This window comes from Megalops cyprinoides, chromosome 9 (genome assembly GCF_013368585.1).
Source record: "Megalops cyprinoides isolate fMegCyp1 chromosome 9, fMegCyp1.pri, whole genome shotgun sequence".
Lineage (NCBI taxonomy): Eukaryota > Metazoa > Chordata > Actinopteri > Elopiformes > Megalopidae > Megalops > Megalops cyprinoides.
This window is the reverse complement of record NC_050591.1, coordinates 22301455-22319467: the sequence shown is the minus strand read 5'-3', so window position 1 is coordinate 22319467 and position 18013 is coordinate 22301455. Positions and strand designations below refer to the sequence as shown.

Sequence of the window (18013 nt, the reverse complement as noted above, 5' to 3'; positions counted from 1 at the left end):
GGCTATCAGGCCAGGTTGTAGTGTTAAAAGTTAAGAGTGCAGTGTGAGTGCACGGGCAGAAGAGGGCGACAGAGAGAACAGGAAAGTGGGCAGAGTGTAGTGATTTTCCCCCTGTATTGCGCACTGCTTCACAGAAAAGCTCCAATTTCTGTGCTGGGCTTAAGGTTTCCTCTCCTAATCAAACACTCTGCCTCAATCATGATTCTGTGGATGCAATGGATTGGTTCTGGTTCTGGTTCTTCCAGAAGGATGTGGGGAAACCAGCATGCCACACACACTGAACTGCATTCACTTTGATCGGCAGGTGGAAGGAATGTTTGGGAAGTGACAAGTAGGGCAGTCTGGTCTGAATGACCTCAGACCGAATGCAGACAGACTATCTCACACAAGCAGCACTTTGGCTGGTTATGAATGCTTTTTCCTTTGCTTTATCATTGATCAGCAAGTTCTCCCCATTTCGCATTGCAAAACACTTGATTGAACTACTGAGAATCCTGGAACTAACTGGACAAATTCTACAATGAACCGAATACAGCAGGTGAACACAATTCACTGAGAGAAATCTGAGCAAATCCACCTTTGTGCATTTTCTCTTTTGACAGAGTTGCTGTCACCAGAGCTGTGGATTTGGAGGTCAACGTTAGTTTGCGATTATATACGGGACAGGGATCTACCACACCCCACCAGAAGGATGGCAGGGGTACAAGAGACTGGCACTGAACCAAAAACCCCATCCCAACCTCTTCTCAGCCACACCCCTGAGAGATGCTGAGTTTACCTGTCTGGGGCAGTGCAACACATATGCACACACGCACACACACCAGCCTGACAAACTCCGACAAAGACACCACAACTGACCACAGATGCTCTGTCTACTCTTGGTATTTCAGTTGACCCTTTTTATACAGAGGGATTTACTCTGCGTTTTTTTTTTTTTTTAAAACATCATTTCTGTTGCTTTGTGTTCTATAAACATCTGAGAATTTTGGTCACAAGAATGAAACATTGCAGCAGAGATGAAAACAGAAACCACAGAATAGTCATCATCATTTTCAGAATAAGAACTATAATGAGAGAATAGCTAGAGAAGGGAGGAGTGGAGCAGGGGAGAAGGGTGTGAAAGTGAAAGTGAAGAGGACAAATGATGGAATGGGGGATTTAACAAAAAAAACATTCTGGATACAAAACACACGGACAACTTAACTCTCAGAGGAAGGATAAAGAAAGGCATAAAATGAAAGGGAAAAAACTATACTATTAATACGTCCAGTAGCCTACTAACACTACAGCCTACAATACGATTACATCAGCAGAGAGGGCGGGGCTAGAGACATGGGAGGGGCTGCAAAGAGAAAAGCGTGGGAAGGGGGGAGGGCAGGTGTGACTGAATACTTCATTAAGATACAGAGGGAAAGCAAGAGAAATTAAGGGGGGGGGGGGATTGGGGTTTAAACGACTAAACACAGAGGAGGGGCAGGTTGAGATAACCCTCCTGAAATGTAGAGGTGGGGTGGGAGGGAGGGGAGGGGGTGCATCTCTTCAATAAACACCCTGGCATAGACTACATCCTGATCTCCTCTTTCACATATGTATACTTTTATCTTCTTTTTTTTTTTTAAAGTTTTGTTTGTAGGAGGTGTATGTTTTTTTGTTCTAATTTTTCTTTTTTCTCCACAGGAACGGTTTGCATTACCTTGACGTTTTTTTCATGTTGAGTATTTGTCTTATTTTTTCCTCCAATGTGTGTCATGTGTTACCCAGCCCTTGAGGGAGGGAGGGAGGGAGGGAGGGAGGATGGAGAGAGGGATGGGGAGAGGTGAGGTGGGACCACACTTTCACGACTCGTTTGTCCCACCTCCCTCTCCCCTCTGCTCCCGTCGCTCGCGGGGGGGCCGTTAGCAGCGCGTCTCGTAGATGCCACTGCGGCCGATGTAGCGCACCCATTTGATGACATCATGATCACTGTAGTTCAGCTTCGGCTCGAACACCTTCAGATAGCGCACCTTGAGTCCTGAGGGAGCAAAGGGCACCTGGGGGCAGAGAATTCACTCAGTATGGCCGATTCTCCAAAACTGCACTCCCCAATACCACCAGAAGGATTTTAACACATGTAACAATATATATCCATGCACCACAGGGGCCAAAGGCTGTCTCTACTGACCTCAAAGTTCATGGATATCGGGGGACGGGCCCACTTCTTCTTGTCGTTGGTGGGGAGCAGCTCAATCTCAGCACTGATCTGAGACTCCTTCATTCCAGCCATCCGCTTAATCCTGTGGAGTAACACACACGGTGAAGGAGATGCCTATAAGCTCTAAGGAGGCCAATAAAGAGAAAGTAAGAGAAGTCAGGAAGAAAATGGGATGGCAGACTGAGCAGTCAGAGGAGCAGAGGCGTGACTTACTTCCATACAATGGCATTCTCGCTGGCCTTGTACTTGGCTTTGCCCTTCATGCAGATCACCTGCACACCACTGGTGTTGAGGGGGGTGGGAATGCGCACCTGAGGAAGGGAGGGAGAGAGAGAGAGAGAAAGGTATTGGGATGAGCAAGGAGTTATGCGACTATGTAGCATCAGCACGTACATAAAGACTCTGGCACTTGAACACAGGGGGGCTGACATATGCAGGGGTTGCTGACAGAGCTCCACCCCCTCCTAACCTCTCACCTCAATTTTCTGCGCCAGTAGGGATGGCTTGAAGTTGGACTTGATGACCACTTTGACCTCCAGCTTGGTTCGGCCAACCTCCCTGACTAGTGGGATGACCCGGAAGGGCAGGATGATGTCCTTAGTGGTGCGGTACCTGGGGCACAGACACACAGGTGAGATCGAACATGTGTACAGACACACAAATCTCTCTCACAAACACACACACGCTAGCAGGAAAGAGTACACCCTTACCTCATGAGCTCGTACTCTCCATCAGGGGGAATGAAGCTGATGCTCCTCTCTGAGTCAAACTTGCTGAGACGCACACACTGGTGGAAGGTGCAGTCATCGATCGCTATGGACTGTTTCCCACTGCTGGGGACGCCACAAAGGAAGAAAGAGGGAGCAGGAGAGAGGGCACAGGAGAGGGAGACGATTAAAAACAATGACGAAGGCAATGAGGAAACTTAGAAGGAGTAAGGAGGAGGAAGATGACTGAAGTTTAAATAAATGCAGGGGTCACCTTCGCTGCAGTCAGACTACAGCCCAGCAAACTACCACGCCACAAGTTTATTTCTATACACCAAGACCACAACAGGGCCATGAATGTACCTTTACAGGCTTGGTCATGCTTTTTTCTCATGATTGGATCTCATCAGCAATGTCCCTGTTGTGGTCTGAGCACAGAGAAATGACAGGTAAAGGAGGCACTGACAAAGGAACACACACACACACACACACGCACACGCACACGCACACGCAGATGCTGCTACATCTTGAGAAAAACTACGCACAGGAGGAGCATGAAGAGCTAAGTCTTATCACTAAGGAGATAAGCCCTTATGAAGAAATGCAGGGCTCTGCAGGCATTGCTGTGGTTTGGATGAGTCACACGGGGACTTTCAGCAGGAACAGATGTGGCAGCAGTGAACAAACACACCAGTCAAACAGCAGATGCTGAGAGATACTCAGTACACACAGCTACACAGATAAAATGACTAACCAGCTCATACATGTACACACACACTTAGTTTCTCTCTCTTTCACACACATTAACATACATTCTCTCTCACACCCACACAAGATCAGACACACAGACAGCAAGGGTGTGGCCATGAGACCAGGTGAGAGCCGGCCTGGTCAGGTGAGAGGTACTCTACCTTCCCCCTAACTCACTGAGGTCCAGCACAGAGAGAGGGGAGAAAATATCAACAAATCAAAAGCAAAACTAACTGAATCAAAAACAAAGAAAAACACACAAATACTATCACAGAACACAAAACTCAGAACACCACAAAAAAATGAATACTGTACAAAAGCAACCACACCACCCTCCCAAAACGGGACACCAGTGAAAATAAGACCGGAAGTGCTTGAACATCCCACAAAGTACCTGTCACTAATGTAGTGGATTGTGATAAAAAGTTTCACGTTATTGGCTTTCCTCAAGTAACAAGCATTCACCATTTATAATTTCTGCATTTTTTCAGCCATAAAAAAAACTAAAAAAAGATTCTCGCTGTGTGACCCAGCTGCTTTGTGATTAGCCAACTACGAAGCAGAAGGTGAACCAGAGCTTCAAACTATGAGAGAGATTTTAATCCCAGCTGGAACACTGGTGCTGCAGACAGTATCAATGGGGGACATGTTAAAAATGTAAACGGGGTCGGTGAGCTGCCTCACCTCTTGCCGGCTTCATCGGCAGTGCCACCCTTGCTCTGCTTGTCGATGACGATTTTGTCGTTCATGCCAAACTTGCACTCCGGCATCCCACTCAGGTAGCTCTTCATCACAACCCGGCCAGAGACGTGGGCACTCAGCACCTGCCCTGTGTGAACACAGAGAGGGTGAGGGTGAAGTTTTACAGCTGATGTGTGGCTTATTTTCCCAGACCTGCTAAAACATGACCACGTAAGAAGCGATGAAAATACTTTTGCACATAAGAAACCTGATGAATTATATGGATAAACCCCTGTAATTGCATTTTGCCCAAGTTTCTAGGGAATGGCTAAGAGAGAGCTCAAAGACGCAAAGTAGCAGCAATGATATATTCCAAAAGGACTTCCTGTTGCAGTAAGACTGCTGCACAGCACACTGCACTGAGACAACGCTAGGCCATAAGCAGCCCCTTGCACATTTGAAGAAATGAGGATATGGAGGCAGAGATCCAGTGTCAAGTGGTTACATAGTTTCTTGTATGATATAATGTAGTGTGCTATGACCTGAAATGCACTCTGTGTAGAGGAAAATGCTTACACTTCAGTATTCAGCAGCAAACTGGATACCAGCCCAATTCTTAGAGAGCGCTACTGCAGACGTGCAGGGAGCTTAAAATGGAAAGTGTAGCCAGCGATAGCTACAAGGTCGGACTGTGAACCGCCCATCACCAGGGGGCAGCGTTACCTTGCGGGGACATCAGCAGGTTGACGCTCTCCAGTACGTCCAGGAAAAGCTCGTTGCGGCGGTACTTGATTCCCTCACGGCGCCAACCGATCTGTCCAGTCACTTGACTAGTGATCTGTGACTGTTCCTCTTTCGTCTGTGTAGGGGGGTTGGGACGATAATTAAATGACTGCTTGTGCTACCGCAAAGACAATTCCTCTTCCACACAAACATATTCATTAGCAGCTAATAAAGGTGATGCAAAAACGGTTGCTCTTTTCTATCACTGTAAAGCCAAAATGTGTTTCTGGAACAAATACACTTACATGGTGCTAAGGTCGAGAAGTCCACACAAGGAACAAAGGACCACAGGATGGAACGAAAGAGAGAGGGGCAGAGGAGAAAAACGTGTTACACACTTCCACATCTAAGCATTTTCAGGGTGTGACTTCCACCATCTACTATTCTGTATCTTGCATCAATGTACAGCACCATCTGGTACAAACTCAATTACACAACAGGAAGGAAATGCAGACTCCTACAACCCTTTAAAGCACCATTAACCTTCCACTGACCAAGCAGGGAGGATGAGAGAGGAGGACAGCGGCAGAGGTAGACAGGGTCTAATTTCTGTTCCTGCAGGGGGTGAGGAAATTAAATATGCAGTCTGATCACTGATAGCCCCATCGCGCTCCTGTCCCTCACCTGGCTCTTGATGCCCTGCTGAGTGATGAAGGTCTTCAGGGCACCAGTCTCAGAGTTCTGGGGGTATCCGAAGTCCAGGATCTCTATAGGGGGAGATAACTGTCAGCCTGAGACTGGTAGAGTCAATCCGACCCCCTCTCTCACACAAACATAGACAAACCTGTATTTGTCTCAAAACGTAAAGTATTGTAATGAAAACTTTTAAAAGAATTACACGTTTGATCAAAATTATTCCACAGGTTTGACAGATCCCAGCTCTTTTGGGCATGTTGTACCATTTTCCACAAACCTCAAAGAAATCTACCTTTTTTATAAAAACACACACTCCAGTACTGTCAGGCAGCCATCTTATGGGTGCATTAACACCAGGGACAGTGACTGTGGAGGGCAGGTAAGCATTTTAAGTAGCATGAGACAGAGAAAGGTAAGGCAACAGAAGACAAGTCTAAAAAGGAAGATTATCCATCAGATGAACCTGGAAGAAGTCTGTCTGTGCTGCATTTTCTTTAGGTTTTGATTTTCTCATCTAAAGGTCATAAAAATCAAAACCTAAAAAAACTACAGCAAAGCAGAAGTGTCTGACAAGGAGTACAGGAAGACCTCTGGCTGCAGGGATAAATAAACCCAATGACTGGTCCCACGGCTTTGAGAAGGAAGCACTTTTAATTACAGCAGAAAAAGGATGTGGAAAGAAAGTACTTCCGACACAGCAGTCGGCAGTCAGTGAATGACGGTGCGCGGACTGCATGTGATAACGTTACTGTAACAACTATCATTTTTACTCAGTGTGTTTATAATTTCCACCTTTATTTAATAGCGGAACTCAGGAAGGCTTATTCAGTTCCTGTGCAGCTTACTAACCACAGACATTGACAGTGCAATACAGACATACAGTAAGAGTAGGAAGAGAGGCAACTGTCCAGAGACAGGCAGTCAGATATGAAAATTTAGGCTTTCATATACACCGAAAGCACTTAAAAGCGAATTGGTTTGCACTCACATACACTGGGGCCACGGTGAAACCTAGCTAGCCCTCTCCAGAGGAAAACGATTTGCAAGCAAAATTCTGAAGCAAAAGATGTCTGAGAAAATAACAGTCCATCGTTTTTTGCTTTCTTCCTTCACTTCCCTTGAACTGATTAACTAATCTTACAACAGTGAAAAAATACAAAGTTTTCAATTAGGAAAAAACAGGCATTGATAGAAATGTTTGATACATTGTCAATTATTTACATTATTCGGCTTTAATGAAAAGGTACATGGACTTATAACCGTACACTGCTGAACTAGCTTACAGATTGTGACATTCAGTGTTGGCTGCAAAGGGACCAAGCAGCATTGTGCTGGCTCAGAAACTCAGAGCAGAGCGTGCATAAAGCATAAAGAATCACTGGCTGCAACGCCTCTACTTTTGCAATTCAACAAAATAATCTCGGATCTGCCGAGATGACGGTAAGAGTTCTGGAGTGGAGTATCTGACTGTATCCGCTGGTTGGGAACAGCAGTTCAATATGGGAAAGGGCAGTGAATGGGTAATATTTAACCAAGGTGAATCTAAATGAATTCCAAACATGAAAAAAGCCTTTAGAGACAGATGACAGTAAACAAGAACTGGGACATAGGCACATGAGGGAGATCGGAGATCAGAGGTTATGAATTAGAGGTCGAGGAGCCAGTTTACCGTCCAGCAGCTCGTAGATCAGCACAAAGTTGTTCTTGATGTTCTCCTCGCTGATCTTGCCGAAGTAGGCCGTCATGACGTCGCACATCTTGTACAGGAACTCGAAGACCATGGCGGCGTTGACGTTCTGCTTGGTGACGGCCGCCAGCCATATGTTGGAGCGCTTGACGTGGAAGAAGCTGGTGCGGGCGATGTTGGTGACGGGAGAGCGCACCTGCTGGCGGGCGTGGATCACGTTCACGCGGAACGCGTCCACCGCGTTGCGCCTGGAGACGCCCGCGGACCGGAGGAGGGCACAGAGAGAGAGAGAGGGAAAGCAGAGGGCAGGACAGAAACAGAGCGAGAAAGAGAGGGAGACAGAGAGAAGGTTAAACCAGGAATGAGGAGGCACTCAAGCCAAAGTGGGTAGGAAGGAATGCAGGGACAGAGAAAAGGGTCCAGAGAGAAAAGAGCAGTTATTTTTCCATTGCATTTGTGAAAAACATCAGATTATAAATTGAATTGGGTTCAAAAAGGAGGGCACAGTGCCATGCGGTTTCACTTAAACAGTCATTCTGTCATGAAGGATAGGATATACATTTTGATTCTACACAATTCAGAAGTAAAATCTTCAACATTCAGTCACTTTTCAGGTGATATCAGATGCTCCTTTTAAACCCCCCCCCAACAAAACCTGTCACAAAGTTCTCCCAAAGCCCATTTCTGGCTATCAGACCCCACCCAAATTCGCATCTCTCTTCATCAAATCCCACCCACACGTGCCCTGCAGTTGCAAAATGCTCCTATACCAAAACTTGTGTGGAGGGAGCCCAGTCTTCAATGTGCCCACCTTCTCCTGCGACCTAAATTTACGCTGGAAAAGTGACACCCTTCCTGGTCATGCATTTAACACTCCCCCCACAAAACACCTAATGCCTTCTTGTCAACCACTATGATAACCTGCTTACCCAGCACCATCAACTTAGACAAACCCAAAGCTCACTGACTGCCAGGGCTACTGTGGTCATGAATGGACAAATGTAACAGCATGTTACCTTCAAGTTTCATTCAGCTATGGGAAACATGTTTGCGTTTCAGCCGGAATGCAACTAGCTAGCATGTGTAACTCCAAAATGACCTCCGGCAATGAGGATTCCAGGGAGGCATCATTCTATCTAGGCAATTTATGAATGAACTTATTTCTAAAAACACATTTTGAGGTCAGGTTTTTAAATCCCTTTTAGTAACAGGTACAAAATTTCTATGAGCCGTTCTACCACAGACGACTTATGTAAGATTTGGTGTGATAAAAATTTAGGGGGAGTTTTATTCCTAAATGGAAAATGACATGTGACACTTTCACATTCCAATGTGCAGGTATGAACTTCTCAGAATAGGCGTAGGAGCAAATAAACCCCAAACAGGTGTTTACTGTGTTTTTATTCTATTCCATATGGATATAAGGCATGGCCATTCAACCTGATGTAAATTGTCCTATCATTGTGCAGTTAAATTTACAGGTAGGTAGCTATTAAGCAAACTAAATTTCCACACAGTGTTAATGGCTGCACCTATGTGTTGTATTGCCTTTGGTATTCAACCCCACATCACACAATTAACCAAAAATACCCATGGCTATCAGAAACTGGGCAAAGAGAATATTGGTCCACATCCATTTCACGCCATCCTTCTCTTTGATCATTTTGTGGCATTTTGTTGTGCTTTGTCCTTATTAAGACCTGTGAGGATGTCTAAACTAAAGACAATATGAACTGATTTAAAACAATGAGGATGGTCACCAACAAGTGCTGACGAGTATCAGCTCCGGCAGATGGCCCCAGCGTTCTCAGGTGTCTGACCGTCAGCGGACATTTTGCCCGTGCGCAAAGGGCATAACCGTCAGCCCCACATGCATGCACAAGGGAGCAGCTCAGGCTAAGAGTACGGTGACAGCAGGAGGCAGCAGCATTTGGTAACCACGGCAACGCAATTCCTAGTGAGGAACTATTTGCACCACTTCCTGTTGCTGTGTGCTCTTTCCACAATGCAGCAGTTCCAGGACAATGTACTGCAGTAACCCACAAACAGAGACAGCGGGTGCCTAGCTTCCATCTCCAGTCACCATGGAGTGGGGGGCTGGGGTAGAGTGTGTGTGTGTGTGTGTGTTTTGGAGGGTGTGCAGAGTTTGGCAGGCTTAGGCCATTACTTGGGTCCATGCTTTAACAGAGCGCCCTCTTCTGCCTAGGTGGGGGAGGGCCGTATAGAGAAGGGGGCAGGAGGCATGCCTTGAGGAGAGAGGACAAACTGATAGCCACTTAACGCTTACCTATTCCTACAGCAGCCAATGGAGGGATTGAGATGGACAGATATGGTAACAAAGGGGAGAAGGGGAGGAGAGGAAAGATATAAAGGACAAAAGGAGAGGAAGGGGGGGAAGGTATAAGTGACAGATGGAGAGAGAGGGTTAGAGAAACACCGCACACATACGCACAAGATCACATCTTGCGAAGCGTGTGCATGCGCATGCATACACAGCATGACATGGCACTGTGTATGCATGGCTCAGAGACACAAACACAAGTCACTCACAGGACAGCACAGAGACTCTGCTCTCTACAAAGTGCAACAGACCGGACAACAAGGGAGACTTCAGAGGAAGAGGCGTCAGGGGTTCAGCTAGTACAGGACAGAGGGGAGACCGAATCCCTGCAGTCTGCTGGGCCGGGGCCTCATAGGGTGAAAGGCTACCTCATTACCCACCTGAACCCTCACTGCCCTCTACCCTAACCCCTCCCGCAAACTCACCCGATGTCATCGCGGTAGACGCGGGAGATCAGCACCTCCCCCTTGTGGTTGTAAATGAACAGTCCTCCAATCATGGTGACGCCGTCTTAGTCGATACGGGCCATGGTGAGCAAAGTCCTGCGGGGAGAGGATACGGTTAGTCTCCGGACACTTCCAGCATCTTCACACGCTTGGCGATCCGCGTTAGCGGAGAGCAGCCACCGCAGCAGGCTATAAGGACAGGAGAGGCCAGGGAGCCACAGGGGGCAGCATTTCAGCAAACACCATCAGCAGCTCATCTCACCCAGTTACACGATTTTTCTAGATGCGTCAAAGGTTTACCCTTCGAGGCAACGCTCTTGCACAAAAATGCCAAACAGACTTATTCCTGTCAGATTTGACCTATTACCAAACATCATGTTAGGAACCCCCCCGGGGGAGTAAATACACTAAACGCGACTTAAAGACACTGGAGTGGAAAAACCTGGGATCAGACCCGAATGTGATCTGCTAATCCCTTTCCTTCCAACAACAGGAAGCTCTATAAATACCACCTGATACGATTACAGCTCCTGGAGAGCACATAGCGGAGAGCAAGACAGACAGAGCCAAAGAGGTGGAGGACCATAAAAGCACTCAAGACAGACAGATACAGAGAGAGAGCGAATGAGGGAGCTGAGGGCTGGAATTCATTAAAATTCTCTCATTACATTCTCAGTGTAACTCTCGCAAATGGGCTTAAGCCTGTGAATCATTCCCACCTCAAATCAGATAAAAAATAATGTTCTATGAGTAATTCGGGACTGGGATAAACCCTTATTTCTTTGTTTTGGATACTTGAGTTCTCACAGCCTAAGCAGTGGAGAGTTTCAAAGTTGTGCTCGGTGGGTCTGGAGTGGCTTTTGTTTTCAAAAGCACACAAAAAACTGCATTGTTCAGCCATACTGGGTCTGGCTGACAAAGATCCCTGATGCTACTTTTGTTCTGGTTCTCACTCCACAACCTCTCTCTAAGTGTGAAATCAGATTTTATTTCTCCTGAGAAACTCATAATGGATCACTGCAGATCATGTTAAAGTAGGGACACCTTGTATATTTATCTATGGACAACATAAAACCGACCCACATTACAATAGCTATGTGTTTTCTAAGTTTGGGAATGCCATTATGTCTTTGCACTGGTGATGTAATCAACTAATTAAATATTACAAGATTATTACACACCTTGCAGACACTCCACAGTGGACAACAATTTCAAAGTTGTTTATTATCAAAATAAAAGAAACACCAATAAATACAGCCATGACTATATAAAAAATATAATACATATAAAAATATACCTTAATGAATACAAATGGTAACAGAATTGTCAATTAAACTTACTTCTTGTTAAAATGAATATGTTGGAAAATAAATTATCTACATGCCTTTATTCATTTTCACACTTACATACTCATTCCTCATCATTAATTCATTTTAGTCTACATATACTTACAGATACATTGTAGGAGCATTCAAAGTATGAACAGATATATATATGTGACTGATTTTTACACTTAGCATAATGTTTATGCATAGTCTTAGAATTTTCCACACTTGGGTGACATTTTTTTTCCTCTGAGATTTTGTTTTGAATACCAGCCCAGATCTTCCCTCTCTGCTCTCAGAAAACTGAGGAAAAGATGAAGAGTCTGGCTCTATTACAGGAGGCAGTGTCCCTGTTCTCTGGGTGTGGAGAGAAAAAAGAAGGGGGCAGAAGGGAGGGGGAGACAATTAGAGGGAGAGAGAGAGAGAGAGAGAGAGAGAGAGAGGAGGAGATTCACAGAGAGGGAAGGAGGGGGACACTACAGGAGGAAGAGAAGAAGAAAGAGGAGAGCATGGAGGAGAAGGACAGAGAAAGAAAGAGAGAAAGGGAAAGAAAGGCAAAAGAGAATGGACTCCATTGTTTACACTGCACAGCTCCAAGCAGCTATATTCAAGCAGCTACAGTCAGTGTTGGATATACTCAGTGACTCAGAAAACCTTCCTCTACCTTCTAAAAGAGACTGGTACCCCTGCATCCCTCTATTGTGACCTGCAAGTCCACACACACAGCCCAGATTTTAAGACAGACACAAACTTACACACACAGTGCCCCCACCCACCCAAATACACAGTTCCTGTGTTGCTGATTCAGCAATGAAAGATGGACACACACACACACACACACACACACACACACACACACACACACACACACACAGAGAGAGAGAGAGAACCAGACAGACAGTACACTAAGGTAATCTGGCCATCTCACAAGGTCATCCCCGCTAGTGAACTTTGTCTTGTTGTGGTTCTGTTCTTACAAAGTGTTTTAATACATGAGCATACACCTCATTAGCAAATATATGTCATTGGGTAACAAAGACAAATTTAAGTATCACTACATTAACCCTTTCAACCACTGCAGAAATAAAGCTCACTAGCAGAGATGGAATGGCAGTATTATTGCCTCCATTTTCTGTTTGTGGGGTTGGGCCTCTCTGAATCTATGTGCATGTCAGTCCATATATCAGTAATGAGGTTGGACGTGTGTGCACATTTTGTGTCTACCTCAAGGATTAGGCTGTGGATTTTAGCATTTGCACATTTCAGCCAGAACTACTCCAACTCCCTGCATGCTGGCCTCCCTGCATATGCGATCAGACTCCTATAGCTCATCTAGAATGTTACTGCTTGGTTGGTCCCAAACTCTCCAAATTCTCCCATGTCTTACCCCTCCTGATCTCTCTCTACTGCTTACTAGCAACATCTGTAAACAGTTCCAAAATGTTACCGTTTAACCTACCAGGCAGTAAGGGGAATGGCTCCCCATCACGACACTACACACCGGCTAGGCCTCTCCATTCTGCAACTTCAGGACACTTGGCTGTCACTTCTCCACCATAGGTCTCAGTCATACTCTGTCTACTCTGCCCCTAATGCGGTGGAAAGCTTCCAGTAGTGCCCAGAAAAAAAGTCCCCGGCTATCTTCCATTGCAGACTGAAGACTCGCCTCTTGAGGTTACACCTTAGCTCCCCTATACAGCCTGGACTTTCCTCCCCCTTTCCACGGTTTTACTGATGGGTATGTTGTAGCTTTTCTGTTTTGTATATTGTAGTCTTGCTACAGGGTATATTGCATTGCACTTATGTACCAATGTATGTACACACAAGTTATCTATGTGATCTACATGAAATACACACGTGATCTGTCGTTTCCTGCATGTAGTCTTTCGTGTCCCTTTATTAGTGGGACTTTGTACTCTGTTAGTTGCTCAGGACAAGAGCATCTGATAAATGTAAAAATGTAATATAAGGTTTATGAGATAAATTATGAGCTATAAAACCAACCATATCCTGGATCAGCAAGCCTAAGCGACACTTTCAGACAGGACTGATGCGTTATGTACACTGTGATGCTTAAATTAAATCAACTCAAATGAAATCCTTTACAAAAGCAAACTTAAGTCCTCTTTACTGTTGGGTTTACAGAGATTTTTAATTCATACATTTCTCAGTATGAGAAAGAAACTACAGCTGCTTTCAGGTTGCTAGCACAATTTAAATTGACATGCCTTTTCACTTTCTTTAAAAAGAAACACTATCTATGGGCCTTTGAATAGCAAATATCGCTTGCCTCATAGCTTTCTAACACTAACATTATTCTTTTCCAATGATGGCAGCTGTTATGATTCTAAAATACACAGTGTGGTAGTTAAAGTATGCCCTGGGTGGACTGGATAAATTTGCATAAATCAAACAGAACCTTCAACGTACCCTTGTGACTCCACCTGTCTGAGAACACACCTTGTTTCTACAACAGTCAAACAACATGAGGAGGAGTGAACACTCATTTTAATAAGAGTGCTCTTCTTCAGGGGATCTGCCAATATTTGCAACGTTTCATCCACACAGCTGGTAGGAAGGAAACAGGAGACCGAATGGCCATATAGTCATAGTTGGCACATAGCCAGTCAAAGCTGGATTGAAGAGATAATGGTGTTTTTTTTACTTCCAGCGGCTCACTGCTGTTTCAAGGATTTGGGGAGGGGGGACACTGACACCTGGGTCATGGCAGGGATGATGGGGGTGATAGGAAAAGACTAGGAGGAAGCAGGAAATGGGGACATCACATGGCATGATAGGAAGACAACTTACAAGTTTGAACCCCAGAGAAGACACTGCTGTTGCACTCTTAAGCAGCGTGCTTAACCCTAAAATCTTTATGTATATTATAAACAAATGTAAGCAATGGAGTTACTTAGACGTACATTCACACAAAAATACAAATCCAACCCATTCAAACCCAAGGTGTGTGAACACAGCTCCCCGTTACCGGAGAGTCGATCTTTCCAGGAATCACCATGTCAACGCCCTATCCAATGACACGCGCCTTTTCTCGGCCACTGGGTTCAGCCCCAAGAGCCAGGCGAAATTATGATGGAATTCTATCATCCTAAAGTATTCACACAGCCCTTAACACTGGCAAAGTCCAAAACAGTTTGACCAGCCACAAACAGAATATACCATTTAATGCCCCTGGTAATGTTTTCATTCATACGTTAAATGATTTTTAGAAATGTGACCGACTTTACAAAGACCCTCTCCGAGATCCTTTTTAAAGTTCTGGCATGTAGATATCTGAACACAGCGACATTTTCTAATTGAAATAACATGAGACATGGGTATCTGAAGTTCTACTTTTCCCCCATTTTTTCAACATCTAAGAGGACCATGCCAAAGTCTGCCCTATTTCATGTGGAATGACCCAATATTTTCTGAAACACGATTATTAAAGACAGACCCTATGACAAACACAGAATGAACTTAATATAAAAATCAATAAGCAAGATACGTTGAGAGCTAGTTTAACCGGAGAGCTGGTTAAGTTTTTTTTAAGGAGAGGAAGTGCATTAGCCGTAGCTAGCTCGCTTGCCATTTCACTCGAACCGTGCAAAAGGCAATGCAATCTGTTCCTAGGAAATAGAAATGTAACTTAGCTGACTACCTTTCTATTATAACATGATAAGGGATGTAGGCAAAATGCTAACAAATAGACAGACAACTAGCAAATGACATTTTTTCGAATGAATGAAACACACCCAAAACGATAACGTTACGTTAGCTAAACAGCAACATGTCTGCCGGCGTTTGAACTAACGTTGGCCACAGAAGCTAGCGTGACAGTAGAGCTGAAATCCAGACCGTCGCCACGATAGCTCACACTCATCCTCTACACTGCGGTAAACCTCACGTCACGACAGGTGAATATTTTAAAATAACCTTGATTAGGAACAGGCTGACGAGACGGAAGGTGAAAAATATCTGATGATGTTGTGACTTAAGTTAGCTAGCTTACGTATCGGAATGACAACGTTTGGAAGCTAGTTAGCGAGCCACTATAAAACGTCTACTCGAACCGAATTTTAAACTTGAATATTTTTGAAGTTTCTAATGGTATAATTCAGATGAACACCATCCTCCCTGCATCCAAGGTCATTTTCATAAACGCGGAGTTGCTTTCTCCATTCCACTACCCCATAAACCTTCCAAGTCAGCTAACGTTAGCTAGCCTGCCAGGGAGCATATTTGCTGTCGCAACCGAACCGGCTCGTCTGTTTTTGACGGTCGAGTTTTGTTACACTGAAGTGACTGACCTTACCAGTCTCTCACTATCTGTCCCCCGACGCTTCGCCGTCACCCTCTCCTCACAAACAGCGAGTTTAGGGCCGCGATCGTTCCCTCCAGGCTAGCTATACGTGGTCGCCTGCTCACTGACACACTACTCTCCCTCCAATTCAAGATGTCTACCTCTCCTTCCTTCTGAGGTCCTGAGTCAGCTGACATGCGTCATGACGTAGCTAGCTGGCTACGTCATGTGATGTTTTTAAAGCACTTTACAATGTAGCCTCAACGCTGCGTTCTGCCAAGGTGGTCCTCAAGTCCCATTTTCCTTGAAATAACGTAGAATTCATTCTAAATTATATGTAAGTGTTAAATTTCCACTTCTGACAGTTTCAGGTGAAACCCAAGACAAGCAAAAATACTTGAGTACCTTATTGGTTCTATAAAATGAATACAATACCCTAGAATTGAAATGAAAACGTTTTGACAGAATAGAGACTTCAGGACCATTCTGTATTATAATTTGTTAGTCTGTGAAATAGCAACATGGATGTGTTACTCTATGTAACGACACATTTCAAGTAATACAAATTGTACACCCTTTGGGTGGGGGGATGATTTATTTCGTGCACATCTTGAAGCAGGTTGAATTACGGACCCAGAATATCATTGCCTTCTCAAGGCGGTCTCGTTACCTAAGCTTATTTTTTCGAACGAGTAAATGTCAAAGGCGCACCTTTTACGCTGATCTTTTTTTTAACCATCATTGTGGAGTAGCTCTGTGAGTCACACCGTGGAGGACTGTAGTATCTCCTTGGTCATTGGTTCCGTCATTGTGAGGTCTTGGCAACTGCAGAAATAGCGTGTGTGCTTGCAAAACACGAGCTTCATTGCGTGTATTTCAGCGTATGCAAATGATTGCAGTGGCAGTGTTGTGTATGACCGATGACCGGGTTTAAAAATCAGTGTGCTGATTGTGCAGGTACTGTACACGCAATCAGAAGTACGTAGCGATTCTTTCTTCCCAAATCGAACATCAACATCTGTAATTTTACAGATTGATGGTTACTACTGCCATACCACCTGCTTGTTAATTAAAGGTTATTCTTCTGTGACGTCTGTAGAACAGCTTTAAGTATCCTTCCTGATTTGATTGAGCATAAACTATACTATACAGTAAGTAGATAAAGTCGTTGTTAGAAAGACAAAAATCATTCTTTTATTCCGCAATTTTCAAAAACTAAAGAAAATCATGTCAAAGTTTTGACATAACCTTCTAGCTGAGAATAGGTTTAATTTTATTTTCGGTCACAGCGAGTTGTTTCTGTGGAAACAACTGATTTTTTTGTATTGTGATTTTAAGCAGTTATTTGGAATGTATCACCCACTTGGCTTAGACCCTTTCCTCTTACGTGCATATAAATTTGGTTTACTAATTTTTCTATCATCTTTTTAAAAATGCTGCCCATGGTTTGGAAATTTAAAAATAACCATAAATGTATATTAAGTAGATGTTGATGAAGAACAGATATGCTGAAAAGCATAAGTGTCCTTATTTTTATATCAAAACCTGATTTTGTAGCATTATTTTGCATTTTATTATATTTTCAGTAATGTAAGTAATAAGTATGTAATATGCTAGGCTTACTATTGTTATAGTATGTAATTGTGTATACTGTATATTTGCCCTGTTTGTACATTTTTTAATAAATCTCAACAAGAACCACTCTGATTGTAGATCACACGACCGAGCAGCAGATCCTGTTGCAATAGTGAGTTGGACAGAAGGAAATCGCTGACCGCTTTCTCTAGTTATTTTTCTCTCACTTGGCAAATTTTATCTCAATTCAGCAAACTGCTGAGTAAGGCACACACAATGCTGCCTGAACCACGCCCTCCTTTCCTGTCCTCAGACTAAAATCTGACCCCACTTACTCACAAAAGAGAGCTTCCTGTCAGCCTAATAATCAGTCCCCAATCATTCCTGTTTCATTTAGGGCAACTTCCATTTTCTCTTATTGTTCAATGTCCCCTGCAGAAACAGCAGCTCTGGTATGGCGGATCCGTGGTTGTAACAAAGTTGGTGAGTTGGTTGCGAAATTGGTGACATATTTGTTGGCGCATGCAATAAGTATATGGTCCAGATGTTTTTTATTTATTTATTTATTTATTTTTAATCCCTGTTGTA

The 18013-nt window shown here is 44.2% G+C and overlaps 1 protein-coding gene across 3 annotated transcripts; it reads right to left on the bottom strand.

Moving 5' to 3' along the window:
- Positions 1-378: 378 nt before the first annotated feature.
- On the bottom strand, positions 379-16022 carry ap2m1b (adaptor related protein complex 2 subunit mu 1b). Of its 3 annotated transcripts, none has more exons than XM_036536531.1 (12): positions 15858-16022; positions 10202-10318; positions 7418-7683; positions 5737-5819; positions 5358-5363; positions 5053-5188; positions 4333-4477; positions 2902-3024; positions 2668-2803; positions 2405-2502; positions 2162-2273; positions 379-2030 (listed from the first exon to the last, which is right to left on the bottom strand). In XM_036536531.1, exons 2-12 carry the CDS (start codon positions 10273-10275, stop codon positions 1896-1898), a joined length of 1314 nt encoding a protein of 437 aa, XP_036392424.1. In that variant the 5' UTR covers positions 10276-10318; positions 15858-16022; the 3' UTR covers positions 379-1895. The 3 variants fall into 3 exon arrangements, with proteins under 3 accessions (XP_036392424.1, XP_036392423.1, XP_036392425.1); XM_036536530.1 differs by having other exon boundaries at positions 15863-16022; XM_036536532.1 differs by having other exon boundaries at positions 2902-3021; positions 15863-16022.
- Between the last annotated feature and the right edge of the window lie 1991 nt (positions 16023-18013).

What these genes read in the sequence shown, in the direction of transcription:
- ap2m1b (XM_036536531.1), bottom strand. Translation starts at nt 10,275, where the DNA reads ATGATTGGAGGACTGTTCATTTACAACCACAAGGGGGAGGTGCTGATC. An exon ending in CCTGCTGATGTCCCCGCAAG is followed by an intron (nt 4,478 to 5,052) that starts GTAACGCTGCCC and finishes GTGTTCACACAG; the next exon opens with GGCAGGTGCTGAGTGCCCAC. An exon ending in GGAGAGTACGAGCTCATGAG is followed by an intron (nt 2,804 to 2,901) that starts GTAAGGGTGTAC and finishes TCTGTGCCCCAG; the next exon opens with GTACCGCACCACTAAGGACA.